This window comes from Vanessa cardui, chromosome 14 (genome assembly GCF_905220365.1).
Source record: "Vanessa cardui chromosome 14, ilVanCard2.1, whole genome shotgun sequence".
Taxonomy (NCBI): domain Eukaryota; kingdom Metazoa; phylum Arthropoda; class Insecta; order Lepidoptera; family Nymphalidae; genus Vanessa; species Vanessa cardui.
This window is the reverse complement of record NC_061136.1, coordinates 3,637,605-3,655,765: the sequence shown is the minus strand read 5'-3', so window position 1 is coordinate 3,655,765 and position 18,161 is coordinate 3,637,605. Positions and strand designations below refer to the sequence as shown.

The 18,161-nt window shown below is 31.4% G+C and overlaps 1 protein-coding gene across 6 annotated transcripts in view; it reads left to right on the top strand.

Annotated features, from left to right (window-relative positions):
* The window catches only part of LOC124535114 (chaoptin), a 91,858-nt gene that overhangs the window by 55,833 nt on the left and 17,864 nt on the right, over positions 1 to 18,161 (top strand). For all 6 annotated transcript variants that reach the window (XM_047111186.1, XM_047111187.1, XM_047111188.1 and 3 more), the window contains 3 exons: positions 14,896 to 14,985; positions 16,202 to 16,406; positions 17,825 to 17,995. In XM_047111186.1, coding sequence (XP_046967142.1) covers positions 14,896 to 14,985; positions 16,202 to 16,406; positions 17,825 to 17,995 — 466 coding nt within the window. The remainder of the gene's footprint in view (positions 1 to 14,895; positions 14,986 to 16,201; positions 16,407 to 17,824; positions 17,996 to 18,161) is intronic.

Sequence of the window (18,161 nt, the reverse complement as noted above, 5' to 3'; positions counted from 1 at the left end):
GGTAATTCAATTGTATGCCAACATACAAATGCATTTAAGTTTAGCTCCGCCAATCAGCTCTCGGCCTTGACTAGATTAACCTCTTTTGACAAACGTTGCGGAAAATATTTAGGAGAACTACCGCAATGTACCAGATAGGTTAAACATCCTCGTTATAAACCTCATTCGAATCATTATTGTATTCGAAATTTAAAAATAAATAATGCACTAATAATATTATGTATATGTATTTACACTTAATTATGCTACTAAATTAAAAAACGATGTAACCAGATTATGATCAACGAATTTCACAAACAATATTTATCGAGACTTGTCATATAATTATGCAGCTATATAAAAATACTAATAAATTATTGTAAAACCGTATACATTTACGCCACAAAAGAGTTACAGACCTTATACCAGTGTTATGAGTATAACATTTTGTCATAAAATCAATAAATAATAACCAGTCTCATTACTTTGATACGCCATTTAAATCCATGTATCATTAAATTATTATAACTATTATATTAAGTATCGCATATACTGACATTTTACAAGTATAAAATAGCTCTACAGATTTATTTAATTTGTAGCTTATCTTAGGCTGACTTTTAATTAAATACGCAAAGCTGTTTCTGTTTTAAGTCAATGTAGAATATAACACCTATTATTCGGGAAGGCGAAAGGGTTTCTAGGGGATAGCCATAAAATGTAAATGTGAATGGGCCCTGCGTACTGTAGGCTTGGTTGAATATGTGTTTGGTAGTACGAACCCTCGATGTTAAATATGGCAAAAAGTAATTCCGCCTCAGTTATCTATTTATTATATCAAAATGTATACGATAATATTAAACGCATATATTTCTCACACAGAATAAGTAAATACAGTGAAGTAAATATATATTATGTAGACCAGTGGCTTGTGATGAATATTCACTGAAAAATGTAGGTTTGACGCACGGTTCACTTAGAGCTTTATCTTATTTATTTATTGTAAAATATACTCCATCGACTTATGACTAAACACTTAAAAACAATATTTAATATGGGTGTCATTCAAAGTGATACATCATAGGTGTAAAGAATATTGATATATACGAATTTTAAAATATAATATGTACGAATGAACCTTTACAATCACTTTTGAGTCGTCATTTTACAGAATTATTACATATATTAAATGTAAATATACTAGCAGTTCGGAATGTAAATTGTACCGAGATGAAATGGGAAGAAACTCAGTAATTAAACTTTTTAAATGTATTCAATACAAAATAATGTCAACCAATTACAATTAAAAGTATTTATATGTATTGCAACAATAGCTAACTCTATGCTTTTTGGTTATAAACCAGAGTAGGTATGTACTTAAAGAAAATAGATCCCTTACTAAATTATCGATCATCTCTGAAATCACTTAATCTCTTATAATGAAAACGCAAGCATCTCATAAGTACGCTTATCAACTTTTGCTAGAAGAAAAAAGTCTAAATTAATTGTACTCTTCACTAAAAGCAAGTGCGAGAGTCAACAGATTAAGTCAAGAAAGAAAGGAAGAAAGTGAAATTCTAAAGACCATTATTTTTCTGACGCTAATGCTTTAGTTCGGAATATTTAAATTTTTTTTTCATAGAAGAATGTTAAAAGTAACAAACCTATATAACCACATTGCAAACCTACATAGGCACTACTAATTGTGTGTTATACCACCAAAGAGCAATATTTTGTATTCTTGTATAGCGATTTGAAAGCTGATTGAGGAAACTATTGACACCCAAAACAGTACACTACAAATAGTTAGTACAGGTAGTACAGGTTGGTGGTTCATTGGCGTGGGGAATGATCAAAATCAAAGTCAAAAATCTTTATTTAATGTGGAAGCGTTATACTTGCGTATTGATGGTCAAGAATCTACCACCGCTTCAGAAATTAACAACTCAGACATGAGAAGAACTTGTGAACCGTCGGTGATGCATAATTTTTCGGACAGTATCCATGGGCAGTAGTGACCACCATCAGGTGGCACTGTTATTAGTATATCAAACAACTATAAAAAAATTAGACGAAATTTGGTATGAACCAAGTTTTAACCCCAAGGCAAATAAAGGGTTTTTTTTATTCGTCATAAGTAAAGTAAAAAGTAAAGTAGAGTGACAGCCTGTAAATTTCCCACTGCTGGGATTAGGCCTCTTCTTCCTTTAAGGAGAGGGTTTGGAACATATTCCACCGCACTGTTCCAATGCGGGTTGGAATACACATATGGCAGAATTTCGATGAAATTAGACACATGCTGGTTTCCTCACGATGTTTTCCTTCACCGCCGAGCACGAGATCAATTACAAACACAAATTAAGCATATATATATATATATAGTGGTGCTTGCCTGGGTTTGAATCCGCAATCATCGGTTAAGATGCACGCGTTTTAACCACTTGTTCTAACCACAAGTTATAGTAAGTAGTAGTAAAATCTGCGAACCGAACAATAACTTCTTTGTTAAATTCAAACGCCTATGAAGCCGCGGTTACAACCAGCAAAAAAAAAATCGGACTAAATTCAATTGACATCTATACGCATAATATTATCAAATGTACCGTTTCCCTAATCTCGAATTCATTAAAACCAAACATTTTGTACAAATAAACATCGTTAATACTGTTTAACAATAAAACGTCGATTTAATTTCACCGCAACACGTCATCAGAAACGTTTAATTATTACCACAGAAAACATTGCCGGTTCTAAAGCCTTCCGTTCTGAAACGTAAAGTATCATTATCATCATCAACTGATTATTTTTGAAAATAGGTGAAAGTTGTAAATTTTAATTTTAAGGATAACAAAACAATCATAAAATAAAAATAACAATTAAATTTATTTGTTTATAAAGGCTCATAACGCCAAATTTCCAACTCCGCAGAGTAAATCCGTTAATCTTGGGAAAACTATTCGTACCCATACTAAAATTCTGCAAATACTTTGGAAATTCATAAATTCAAATCTTTTGTGAAAAATACATTAATAAAATACCAACCCGCATTGGTACAGCGTGGTGGAATATATTCAAATTTTCTCCTCAAAGGGAGAGGAGGCCTTAGCCCAGCAGTGGGAAATTTACCGACTGTCATTGATATTGTTGAACACAATATTTTATAGATAATAATAAAGCGTAGAGCTAATACATGCTGACTTTCCAGCAGAATAATTATATAACGTACAATGATACTTACTAACATTTTGTATTTCAAATGTTTCGTAAGCAATAACTATAAAATCTCTTGATCAATCTTGTCGATAGAATTTAAATTTCGAACAGGTTGTAGCGTTACTTTTAATTTAGTTCTGTGACGATTCGAATATAAGATAAACATAATATATCTTGATAATAATTTGTAATACGTTATCTAAACAAAAACAATAACAGTTTTTTTACAACCGGCCACCGTCTTAGGAATGTTTTTCTCAGCGGGTTGATTTTCCGACACAACGCGGCTGAGGCGCTGGTGTACTTGATTGATGGATGTGCTTAACAACAATTAGACGGCTCTTAAGACAGCACGGACTAAGACGACTTATCTCTACTTAACCCTGATGTAAACACACATTTTTTATAATGTCAATACTGGCCAAATCCTCATAGCTTGAGACTGATTGGATTTTATTATACTATAGTTCTTAATTAAATATCTATAGACGTGTGTTTATGAGCCGATATGGTGCAGTGGTTAGAACGCGAACATCTTAATCGATGTTTGCGGGTTCAAACCCAGGCATGCACCACTGAATATTCATGTGCCAAATTTGTGTTTATAATTAATCTCGTGCTCGTCTTGAAGGAAAATATAGTAAGGAAACCTGCATGTGTCGAATTACATAGAAATTCTGCCACATGTATATTAACCCGCATTGGAATAGCGCTCTGGAATATGTTCCAAATAGCAGTGGGAAATTTACAGGCTGTAATTTTTGTGTGTTTATGTGTTAGTATAACACCAATTGCATACAAACTGTATGGGTCGTCCTAACATTTTTTATGTAAAATGTCACAGAATACAAAAAACAAACGTAAAAGGTAAACTTTAACTCAATACAAATAGTCGTATAGGGGATATAATTCGGAGATATTCCTCTCGTACATCAGAAGGGTTATATGTAAAATAGGACTTAATAATTTTATTGATTGGTGAAATAAGCCCTTTATTTAATTCCCAATCACAGCGTTCCTTTATCGGGTTTAACCTAAACCATCTAGGGATCCAATCAAATACACACAAAAATATTCATCGAAATCATTCCAACTGTTTAGAATTACACACACATACAGATTTGTACATACTAGCGACCCGCCCCGGCTTCGCACGGGCACTTGATAAGTAACTTGATATTATGACCGAACTGCATAATATAATTGTACATTATAGCCTATGTGTTATTCTGATGTATAATTTATATCGCTGTAAAATTTCATTCAAATCCATTTATCAGATTTTTCGTGAAAGACTAACAAACATACTGTATACATTCATCCTCACAAACTTTCCCAATTATAATATTAGTAGTATCCTACTAATATTATAATTGGGATTGAAATGAACTTACTAAACATAAATGGAAAAAAATGTGACAGTGCAGCAATACTCTGTAAGTTTTAACCTATTTCGATCAACTAGAATGGAATGAGAGCTCTCAATAACAAAGTTAATTAAAAAGACATCTATCCATAAGTTTGAAAGATAGTGCTCGGAGTTTTCATGAGGTTCTTCTATCTTTACAAAATTATTATCGTGCATTTTCCGTTTCTAAATGCTGTTGGGATATGACGTTTTAGAACCGAGCGTTCTATGACGTCAACTGACGTTTAATAGTACCGTTAGCAAAACGGTTTTATTTAATTTTTGTTAAATTTTATTTCACACATTAACTGTCATTAGAAATCAATCAAACTATTCAGAAATATTCTGTTGTAAGAAAAGAACAGTTTATTTTATTTTTTATTTATTTATTTAGGTTTATCAACAGTTGTTACAATATAAAACTTACTATAGGTACAATTAAAATAAACAAAATATCAAACGCAATTGTACAACTAATTATAGATAAACACTGCATGCTTATTTAAAAACTTATAGACTATGTGCTTAAAATACTTAAAATCAGTTAGACTATGTAAAATATAAATCTAATGTAAAACAATAAAGAGAAAACAAAATATAGGGAAAAAGAACAATCACCTTAAATAACTAAGACCTTACTTAATTAAAAAAAAAAAAACCGAAAAATCTACATATACTATACAAACGAAAAAACTATACGATACAAAAATCTGAACTACTAGTAATATTTGCTTAGGGTAATTTAAGTATCTTTTTAATTTTTTTGCGAAATTGAATTAATGAGTCATTGTATACATCAAGTGCATTACTGAATTTATTATACAGGCCGGATAAACGTGGAACCGGCAAATATCGGGCTAAAACCATACGTCGCCTTGGAATAGAAAAAAGGTTCTCAATTCTCTTACGTGGATATCTGTACGGTACTCTCAACTTAAATTCGCTCAAAAGCTGTGGACAGTCTGTCTTGTCTCGGAGAATTTTATAGAAAAAAGTCAGATCCAAGAAATCTCTGCGTTTGTCCAAATCCATCATGTTAAATCTACTACTAATCATGTTAGATTTCACATATTCAAAATTGAAACATTAATGTTTTTTTATGGAATAGGTTTGCGGACGAGCATATGGGCCCCCTGATGGTAAGTGGTCACCATCACCCATAGACAATGACGCTGTAAAAAATATTAACTATTCCTTACATCAGTACATACATACATATAGTTACACTGGCTCACTTACCCTTCAAATACAGAACAGAACAATACTGCATACTGTTGCTTAGCGGTACAATATCTGATGAGTGGGTGGTACCTACCCAGGCGGGCTTACACAAAGCCCTACCACCAAGTAAGGAGAAAACTTTGTTTATCGAAACGAGAAAACTTTTATTTTCTCCTCATTAAAGAAGACAAAAATATAATACCCTTCAGAACGAAAAAACAAGCATTGCTTTTCAGGAGAAACATGTGAATGATGTTGAAAAATTAGGTGTTGCTAATAATTATACCTACGGTTTTCTAAGCTTTACATATATACATTATATATATATATATATATATTTTAAATAAGAATTAATAACATTAAATGCTTAAATATGTACAAAAATGAACCAGCCCTCCTGTCACGAGTGGAGGCAATGAGGCGGGGTGTTATACTTTTGATGAAGCATTTTGCACAACTACTCCAAGGGCCAAGCGATTCCACGGCAAATTTTCATATAGCTGACATATCAAACTGCTAAAAATCTTAAACACGAATAATAAATATTTTCTTCGCTCCGACCATTATTTTACTGACGCTACGTGTAATCACGACCGCTTAACGCAATTTCAAACGTTCTATCCTAACAGCATTTTGACAGATAATACATTATATTATATAAAAACTGCAGAACGTATTTACTATGTTAGTGAATATTAACAGTGCTATTAAATTCGCGTCTCACAGTATCGATATTTGTAACGAAGACAATGTATTTTAAGTACGGATTTATAAGTAATTAAATAAGTAATGGGTTTCTGTTTCCTGTATAAGAAAAATATATACAGTTTGTTTGAAAAAGAAACATTATTATTAAATAAACGTATATAATAATGTAAGCGTTTCCGGGCGAAATATAGTAAAAAAAATTGGTTTAATTTCACATCTTAATTTTATGTTTATACCAGCTATGCCCGCGACATCGTAAGCGTCAGAATTTAACAAAAAAGTTATTATTGTAGCTCCTTATTGTTCCTCCTAATTTTAAATCGACCCAGTCGTTCCAGTGATTAGCCGGAACAAACAGATAGACAGACACAAAAATTGATAAAAAAAAGTATTTTGGTATATGTACCGTGCATACATACATATTCATTTAAAACAGTTATTTTGTTATTACAAACAGACACTTCAATTTTATTGTATGTATAGATAAATCGTTCAGAATTGGCAAAAATTACTATGTCCAAAAATTTCCTCGATGAACCTAGAAATGGGAGATTAATTTCGTCCCAGTTTATAGGAACTAAATATTACCTTTTATTTTACCCGAAAAGCTAAAATTTATGCTTACGTTTTTTACGACTATATAAACTTAAAATTAAATCATAATTATGAGAGAAAGTGACGTAAAAATGTACAACATTATACTGTTATTTAATGAGTCTGTAAATAGAACTAAACTGTATCTTGTTTCGAAAAATATAAAAATATTATAGATATTTATTAAATTTGTTCTCAAGTTCGTGTATTACTCTTCATTGGTTTTGCGTTTAAAAAACATTTCCAATTATATTTGAATTTCGAACGTTATATGTAAAGTCGCATTTAAAAATTCCCCTGAGTGACGATGCAAAAGGGCAGCTGAGGTACGAGCACGAATATGCAGACGTTCGTCATTAATTTGTCTCCTGTTGTCATCTCCATGTTCATGATGCTTGCGTCTTTTGGACACTTGTCAAAGGAAATAGAATAGTGAGGCGAACTAGCGCTAACACATTCAAATATAGTACGGGTCACTCGAGGAATATCACGACAATTTGTCGAGAGACGAGCCGAATCACAAACATGTATAAATTTTGTATCAGAAGAATATTAACTCGATTTCGGCTTGAAATTATATTCTTTACGAACCCAAGGACGTTAAATATAAATATATATATTATTTTGCGGGAACGTGTCCTGCACCCAACAGGCTTTTTAATGTCAATTCATATCGAGACACCTTCACTTCATGTTAAGGAAACAATTTTAAAGGCCAGCTGTTGTAAGCGTACAAACGGTACAAATAATCGTATCCAATTTCAAATTATATCTTTCTGAAAGCGATCCCGTAGTCTTTACAGTTTCTTATACGTGAAAAAAGTGCCTTTAAGCAAAAAGGCTTAACCTCCACTAATTAACATAACAATACCGTCTTATAATCATTAACTGCTGACAAAAGACAAAAAACTCAACAATTTATTATTATATAACATACTTACATATTAGTCGAGATGGCCCAGTGGTTAGAACGCGTGCATCTTAACCGATGATTGCGAGTTGAAACCTAGGCAGGCACCGCTGATTCATGTGCTTAATGTGTCTTTACAATTCATCTCGTGCTCAGCGGTGAAGGAAAACATCGTGAGGCAACCTGCATGTGACAAATTTCATAGAAATTCTGCCACTTGTGTATTCCACCAACCCGCATTGGAACAGCGTGGTGGAATGTGTTCCAAACCTTCTCCTCAAACGGAGAGGAGGCCTTTAGCCCAGCAGTGGTAATTTACAGGCTGTTGTTGTTGTTGTATACTTACATATTAGATTTTATACGTACATATATAAACGTTCGTGTGAACAAATTTCATTAGTTATTAAAATAGTACTATTTTTTAATAACAATGTATTTTATTTGAAGATTTAATGTACGACGTACATTAAAAGTGTACGTCGTACGATTGTTCGGTCGTTACGTCTCGACTTTAAGTTCAAAAAGCAATTTTGTCTGGATTTCTGTTTGTGTTTCGAGAGGAAGTGTAGTGGCTGCTACTCCTACAAATTGAGACTGAATTTTAGAGAACCAATTATTGAAAGTTATCAAACACTGAAAGTCCGGTCGACGATCATAATTTTCATTGAAATCGAAAATTGTAATTGAACATGATTTTTTTTTAATTCAAAAACTTTATCAGCTACATTTCTTATCAATGTTATTTTACTTTTCTAAAAATATTTATTACGTGTTATTTGTTTTCTGTGTGTTGTGTGTATGTGTGAGTTCAATTCCAAAATGAAAAATGGTTATGTGATAAATAACACAAACACACATCCAAAACAAATGATATATAATGTACTTATTCGCTAAACATATTAAAAATTCTATTTCCAAAGCTACAATACCTTACAACATCTAGACGTAAACATGACAAATAAATGTATGTTAATATATTATAAGGAAAGATAATATAAGCCAATTACAATTTCAGATAGAACATGACAGTTTAAGTACAATTTTGGCAGCATTTGAGACTTATTCTTTTTTGTTGTGTGTACAGTCAGAGTAAGAAAACTTCGTCAGTTTTCAAATTAATTCCTTAATAAACAGTCCGCTTCAAACAGAAAAATGGAATTTACAATGTAGTGCAAATGTTAAAAAAAGGTATGTTAAATATAATCAAAAGACTCTCGCTGCGTTTCATCATTTTTTCTCGACAATCAATAAGTATAAATTTACTTACATGTCATATTGAATAATTATTTTTAGCGTTAAGACTATTGTGAAAAATAAAAAAAAAACAATTCCAAGAACGCAAGTTATTTGGAAGACGTATTCGTTTTAAAAATAGAACTAAACAAATCGTAATCGATATAATGATTTCGATCTAGATTAAATCACCAAAATTAAATTTTACTAAGGTAAATTTCCATTAATGTTTTTAAAAAGTCATCCTCATATTCTATTCCCCGTCGTAATCGAGTTCTGTACCAATTTTATCAAAGTTCGGCCAACAGTTCGAGCGTGATTGTTTGCCCCAAATTTTATTTTTCTCCTAAATTCCGTAACTTACACATGCCCATGTACGTATACGCCCATCCTTAACAACCTTGTCCAATATAATTCTGACCAAAGTACCTTTAACAATTATAATAATTAAAACTGATTATTAAAAAAAAATATATGTTCCCTCTGAGTTTCTTTCGCCGGTTCTTCTCAGGTCTTCGGTGGTAGATTTTTGACCAATAAGAAGGTGTAATCACTTCTATTTTGAATAGATTTTAAATTTGAATTTGACTGTAATAAATAAATATAATTACATAGTATAAAACAAAATAAAATCGCTTTCATCTGTCCCTGTGTATGCTTAGATCTTTGAAATTACGCAAGGAATTTAATATTTTTTAATATATAGAGTGATGCCAGAGGAAGGTTTTTGTATATAAATACATGGTCAATATAGGAAGGAAACAAGAAACATCTGTAATATATTTAGTATCAGCTATGCACCCGTGCGAAGCCGAAGCGACCGCCAGTTCTTTTATAATACAAATTTTATTTCATTTAAAACAAAATATCTGAATAGAACTTGGTGTTGGAAAGAACGCAATACTTTTTTTATCACAGACAGTAAGACGCTTCTCAAGAAATACCGGGGATATTCAAAAACTTTATCTCCATATCAAAAGAACACAAAAACGAAACCGTGAACAATGTTCGTGCATAAATTTTTACATACAAATGTTAGAAGTACTTGCATAATCCCTGTTACAATATCTCTGTCTTCATTCGTTTTGAGTTCTTTTTATGTATTTACTAGCGACCCGTCTTCGCACGGATGCAATATTGATACTACATATTCTATAGGATTTGTTTATTTACGACAACACATTAAAAACATCTAAAATTACCAGCGTTTATTTACTATATTGCTCATCTTTTATATATAAATTTATTGAAAAATACCGCATTAAAATCCGTTGCGTGGTTTATACAGATTTAAGCATACAAAAAGACAGAGAAAGCAAATATTTTTATACTTTGTAGTGATAATAATATAAAAAACAGCAAATGAGTTGATAATAATACAAATAGCTTTGTCTGTATCAAGACAGCATCGTAAGAAAAATAAGTTTCAGGTGTCCATGAAAGACCAATCATGGATTTTAAAAATTATTCGTTATTCGTTCATATTCAAAAAAGGAACGCTCCGATCCAAAAGTTGATAATCAAAGGTAGAATTACTCGCTTCAATATTTGACGTGCCTGCACAAAGTCCCGTCACAACTAAAATTATAGTTCACATTTTATTCCTTAGATGTGAAACTGTTACCATAGTAATATTATGAAGATATACTTACTTTATCGGAATTTATTCTTACGCATATACTTCTAATTTGACTTTAGCTGTATGAACAATGTATAAGTATACATGGTAAATTATACTATATTGAATAAGAGATTTACTTACAAAAGGTCATACATTAAAATATGATTATTCGTTAGACTTAAAGCAAAGGTAATCCTCAAATCGATTGTATTTTGTCTGTAATAATAAATATTCTGTTAATCTCCTCACGCACACTAAGATCTTATAAGCACGTGCGTCAGTCACTCTAATGAACGCTGATAATTTAACGTAGAGAAACGCGCCTTAGTAAGTGAAGGGATCTATACCCTTATATGTAATATTAGTGCTGGTGACAAATACAAGCATTTTTCTGTCAAATTTTATGTAATTATTTTTTAGTAATGAAAATACAAAACGTTCTCCAAATATATTTTTTTAATTTAAATATTTTTTTAGTTGCTAGTCATAATATCATTTCCTTTGTGTTACGTCTGAATGAGATTGGTCTTCGACGATTATTAGGCCGATTGTAAGATATATTGTTTTATTTGTCAACACTGTGACTATTTTGTCATCGAATATATACTTTTTTATAACTAGTAAAATAAATGAAAAGAAGTTTTGGTAATTTTTTTTTAAAGTAGGTGGATAAGTAGTTGGGCTACCTGATAAGTGATCACCAGTGCCTGTAGACACTGGCGTTGTTATAATTTTATCAAACATTCCTTGCATCGCCAATGCACCACCAATCTTGGGAACCAAGACGTTATATCCCTTTTTCCTGTAGTAACACTGGATCACTCACTCTTCAAACCGTACACAACAATACTGAGTACTGCTGTCTGGTGATAGAATACCTGATGAGTGGGTCGTACTTACCCAGACGGGCTTGCTTAACATCAAGAATAATTGAAGTAGTAGTTTGGATATTTTTGCTTCAAATACAATTACTCGTCAATTTTTCGTAGAAAACTTTACTATCGACAGTTTTATCACCAACACGTGTTCATAACACAAACGAAATACTAAACTATATAAAAAGCACTACCACAGATATTATATAAACTTCACTCTCTAATCAAGATACGGCATTCCATCAACATATCACCGATCGTGCTCAGAATAATTCATACCTATGCTACTTGAAACGTAAAAACGACCTTATGTATTGCGAAATAGAGTTTGAAATCGCTTGAATTGTGAAACACAATCGTAAACATTGTTGTTTGTAGAAATTCGGACCGCAATTGCAGTGTTCTTCCCTGCGGATGGATTGAAAATAACATGTGGGAATTAATACCTCATTAAATAATACCACATAATTATAAATAATTGTATTCAAAGTTAATATAATTTCGCAGCGTAAAAATAGGTCTTTTTATAGAGATTACGATAATCTATATGAAATAACATACTGTATAAGTCTTTATAACGTATTATTTTCTTTATAAAGGAAAAATATTTTTTATTCAGTCGGTTTTTCTCGATATATGTACTATACTGAGAAATACCCTTATTAATTTATTGGTATTTATGGTGATTGTGTGATTGTCTTTTAAAAGACTTTGTATAATTATTATTGGTTTAATATCAGGACTTTTATTCAATAATATCGAATATTAGCTACCACTTATTTTAAAAAACGCTTTACGCTCTTCCCCTTCGTGCTGGAAAGTGGGGGGGGGCGGTACTCCCCGGTTTCCTGGACGCTATTAATATTAATTGAAATAACTGTAGTTAACTAACCGGACTTTGTATTTTTTAATGTTGAAGAGTAACTACTGAATTTCTTGCCGGTTCTTCTCAGTAGAATCTACTTTCCGAAACGGTGGTAGCTTCATTTAATTGTAAAATGACGATTCAGAAGTGCTTAAAAATCTACTTTTTATGGAATAGGTTAGCGGACGAGCATATGGGCCACCTGATGGTAAGTGGTCACCATCACCCATAGACAATGAAGCTGTAAGAAATATTAACTATTTTTTACATCGTCAATGTGCCACCAACCTTGGGAACTAAGATTTACCTACCGAGACGGGCTTGCACAAAGCCCTAACACCAAGTAAACTACTAAACTACTTGATTAAAGTTTATTTTGATTTGATTTGATTTGGTATAAACTAATGTTGATGTTTATGGACGTAACATAACAAAGAGTTGTTATAATATGAATAAAAAATTAAAGAATAATAATTATAGTTCTATTACGCATTCGAGTACTCTAATAACAGTAATTTCATACAAATACATAATCACAGTTATCTATTTTCTAGCTAATTCTAGACTCAAGGTATTATCAATTGCATACAAATATTGACTGTCGTTATATACAAAGTTGAACTTATTTAAATAACATGAATGTACGTGTTATAGTTTATGAAAAAAAAAAAAACTTCAAAAATTAAAAAAAAAACCCGTAGCCCTGACGGAGATACTAATATCGCATACATACGATTGTGTTACTGTTGTTGTTGTCAAACAACACTGACCTTGAAAACATTACGCCATTTTAGGTGATCGTAGTCAAAGTCAAAATCAATAACTTTTATTCAAAATGGAAGTTTTTACACTTTCTTATTGATAGTCGAAAATCTACCACCGGTTCGGAATATAATACCTCAGACCTGAGAAGAACCGGCGAAAGAAACTCAGCGGGATCTATTTTTTTTTATGATACAATATACAATAATAAACATATTTTTGTTATTTGAAACAGCCTGGAGGCGATCATCTCATTCCAAAGATGTGTAGTCAAATAGAAAGTCATTAGTAGTTAAATTGTCTTTTAATAATTAACAACTAAATTAACGTATCAAATCCTCTTTTGTATTCTATTTAAATCTGTAAAATTTAAGCAACAAAACGTACTAAACCTATCAAATATTCTACTCATAAATATAGATATATCAAACACAATATTCGAATAATACGTAAAACCATTTATTACATACTTCTTTATCGTATAAGAATAACATTGGTTTATAGACATCGTCTAGCTTTTTCATTCCGTTGATCCTTTCGGGTAAAGAAAACACAAATATAAGGGTTGTACAAATATTTTACATGACAATAACGTTATCTTAACATTGATAAATATTTAAATACATCACATCGGTAGCTATACACAGGTACTCGGGATCAAAATGGTTTAATATTTGTTTTGTGCTATATTCGTTTTATATTTTGGATTCAAAGGTTGGTTAATATAGCGAGTTACACCAACAGCCTGTCAATTTGCCACTGCTAGGCTCCTCTCCTTTCCTTTTTAGGAGAAAATTAGGAGTATATTCCACCAAGCTGTTCCAGTGCGGGTTGTTGGAATACACATGTGGCAGATTTTTTTTTAAATTAGACACATTCAGGTTTGCTCACGATGTTTTCCTTCATCACCGAGATGATTTATAAACACAAATTTGGCACATGAATACTCAGTGGTGCTTGCCTGGGCTTGAACCCGCAATCATCGGTTAAGATGCACGTAACCCCTGGGCCATCTCGGCTTAGCGAAGTAATGTTATACTTTATTACATAATTACTTCTGAATGACCCGACCCTATAACCTTTTATTACGTATTACGCATTTTCCCCACTTGAAATGGGTTGATTGTAAATGTCTGTAAGGCCTAAGCTAATTCTACTCCGCATAAACACGAATTAAATACGTGAAAACTGCATTGCTTGACCAGATAAAACTAGCAATTTTCATGTAACATTTTAGTTTTCTTACCACTGTACTAACACGTTTCTTATATAAAAATAAAAATAAAATTGGTACATTATTTTTATAGAAATATTTTTTAATAAATGAATATGAGACAACATCAAATACATTACTCTGATCCCAATGTAAGTAGCTAAAGCACTTGTGTTATGGAAAATCAGAAGTAACGACGATACCACAAACACCCAGACCCAAGACAACATAGAAAACTAATGATATTATTATTATGTATTCGACCGTTTTTGAATTTACCTCTTTTGTTACAGAGTTTGATGGCGATAATCAAGTTCGGATACACCCTCATTGTGGTAACATTCATTTTAATGATATGGGCGTCCTTAGCGAGAGCTCTAGAAGTAAGTACCTTCTTTATTTATTACCTTTATATTATCATATAATATTGTCTTAATTAAAAAATGTATTTACTTACTTTTACTCTACCACCTAAGAAAATAATTTCGTATATATACAAAACCCTTGTAACTAATACATTTTATTGTAATATATTGTTGTTTTCCTTATTTAATTCACACAATAATTAATGTTCTTTATTTCTTTAGTACGTAAGTGTATCTTGGAAAATGCTCTACTATTACGCTTATATACCCGTAAATAGTAGAGCGTTGTCCAAAATAATTTAGTAATTTTATATTAATTTATTTTTCTATCTATCTAATTCTATCTAATTGTGGATTTGCAAATCCCTAGGATTTTTTTGAGCAAACTAATTTTACTCATGGCAAAAGTATTGTATTAACAATACTCTTGATTAATAAATTCTAAGCATTTCTGTACCAGACAATCTTTTGTTTGAATATAAATTCATTAACTGATAATAATGCAAAGTGAAATATTGTAAATACATTATACACTTAAATGATTGAAATCAATATTACCTATTCTCGTGTTCTTATTCCAAATTTAAATTATGATTGTAATAACTTAAATTAATTTAAAAAAAAAAAACAAGTCTATTAAAAACGTAGAGCAAAGCTATATGAAAAGGATTGCCGTATGAAATTATACAATATAATATTCAACAAAATGAGATCGACCTTTTCCCGATATATCCAGGGCCATTGGTTCGTTAAATCTATTTAATATAAATACCTACTTAATTTCACGGGGTATTAACTTTCAAAGTACTCAACACAAAATATATGTAGCAATAAAGTTATAAAATATTAATTGTTAATTTTAAACAGACAAAATTTAATGAAAATGGTACGATGACAATGTAATCATTAAAAAAATATAATATGTAATAAATTTAAATTATTTTTGGCGAAGTATAGTCTTTGCTTCATGACGACATAATTTAAGAAAATGTTATTAATAATTTACATATTTAATGTTAAAACAGATACAGATCCATAAAAAATATATCAAAGCTTACATTGTTACAATTATTTTTATAATAACTGCTTGAGTAACTTTAACAGTTTCTCTTAAAAATATTTTTGTTCTGACATGTTTTAAAATTCGAATAAAGTTTTAGAATTTAAAGACTGGCTACAAATAGTTCTTTCAGTTTATTAATATTAAAAAAATAACAATGCATTTCTGTTACAGTTACATGTAGACACCGGTCATCCACCGTGTCTGTTTCAAGCTCTCTGCACGTGTTCAAAGCCGGCTGGTGACCTAGGAATAGTGACCTGCAAACATGTCCCCATCCTTAGAGTACCAGCTGCAGTCAACAGCTCGAAAGTGTTCACATTGCAGCTCACTGGAAACAAGATCAGAGATCTTGAGCCTCATTTCTTCCAAGCTACGGGTGAGTAAATATTATGAGATTTTATCGAAAAATATAGATTTACACCAAGTGAGTCTAATTTAGATTGAAATCAAAAGGTAATAAGAGTCTGTACTGTTAAATTGAAATAAAGATCTTATCGCTACTAATAATAAAATTCAATTTATTTTAATATTATCAACAGTATTACAACAGTAGCAAAGTAGAGGCTAACTCTGTTTGAAAGAGAAATTCTCTAGGGTATCAGGTGTGTTATGTAGAAAATAGCTAAACGAGAATAACTAGCGGACTGCGGTGGACGCTCTGAATAATACAAGGGGCTCCGTGACCCATTACGAAGATTGTTCAGCTTCACCTTTAAAACAGAACCTACTATGAAAGACTTTTTGTACTGCACGTAAATTGCCCTCGACATACTTCGCTGTCTTTTCCTGATGATATTTACTAATATTATATTTGTGAAAGTAACTCTATCTGTTGGTCTGTCTGTCGCTCTTTCACTGTCAAGCATACGAATTTGAGTGATGCAAATTTGAGCTCCAGGGAAGGGCATAGTCTACTTTTTTACTTTTACTTTACATATGACAACTAACCACTAAAACGCGAGCGAAGCGCAGGCGACAACTAGTAAATAAGTAATCTCTGTTCCCTTTCATCTTTTGGAAATTATATTTAAGTTCTTCAAATTAAAAAAAAATGTCTTGAAGGAACTATCACAAGGCTTCCTAGCAATAAATATTGTTATTATTGATATACCTAGTTCATTTAATGATAATGTAGTTATTATTAAATAAGTATTTACGAAGAGTATCAAGTATTGCTCTACAATTATAATTTAAATAAACTACTGAAGGTAATTTGGCTAAAATTCTAAATAAAATAAATATGTAATTTAGCAAAATTCAGTTCGAAACTATATATATAAGTTGTAATTAATGCTCTGTATACTGTTATATTCAACAAATTACCCTGTCAAAGTTAGGGCACTGAGATTGCCATTCGCCTACGAGACCACCTGAACTTGTTGAAACAGTTAATTAAGAGATCGGGTCGACAAATATATATACACGCTTAAATGTACATGCTTTTATGTAAACAACGCTTAACTATTTGAATACAAAATTTACTAAAATCCTTAACCTATTTTGTATATTATGGCAAACGCTTATCTCAGTTCATGAGAGATTTATTTTTTAAATAGTGGTTATATTTGGTATAGATACATATAATGCTCATATTCGTTCTTATTCTGATATTAGTAATTGTTTGCTTAATAGGTTATACCTTATTGTTATATGTTACGAAATATACCTTAATATTTCGATGTCCATTGGGTAAAAGAATTACGAAATATACGATACAAAATGTAGGATTTCTTTAGGCACAATATTTTACTAGGAATAATGTATCACAGATTTGTATAACCTTATAAATTCCAGGTATGTACAGACTGGCTATAAACCAGAATCCGCTAGAGAGCATCCAAGATGAGGCATTTTATGGACTAGACAATACACTCTGGGAATTGGAGCTGAAACAGGACAGGTTAACCTCAGTCCCGAGCCGAGCGTTAAGGTACCTCCAGAAATTGCGCCTTCTTGATTTAACGGGTAAGAATCACTTTATTTTTATTTTAAAGGAACTAGATTAAAAAAGACAATTTAAAAAAATACGCTATCCCGATTTTTTTGTTACACAGTTTTAGAAAGAATTTTTCCGATCAATGTGGAATATTCATCTTTAGTCATACCAAAAATAATACTTGAAATGTATAAG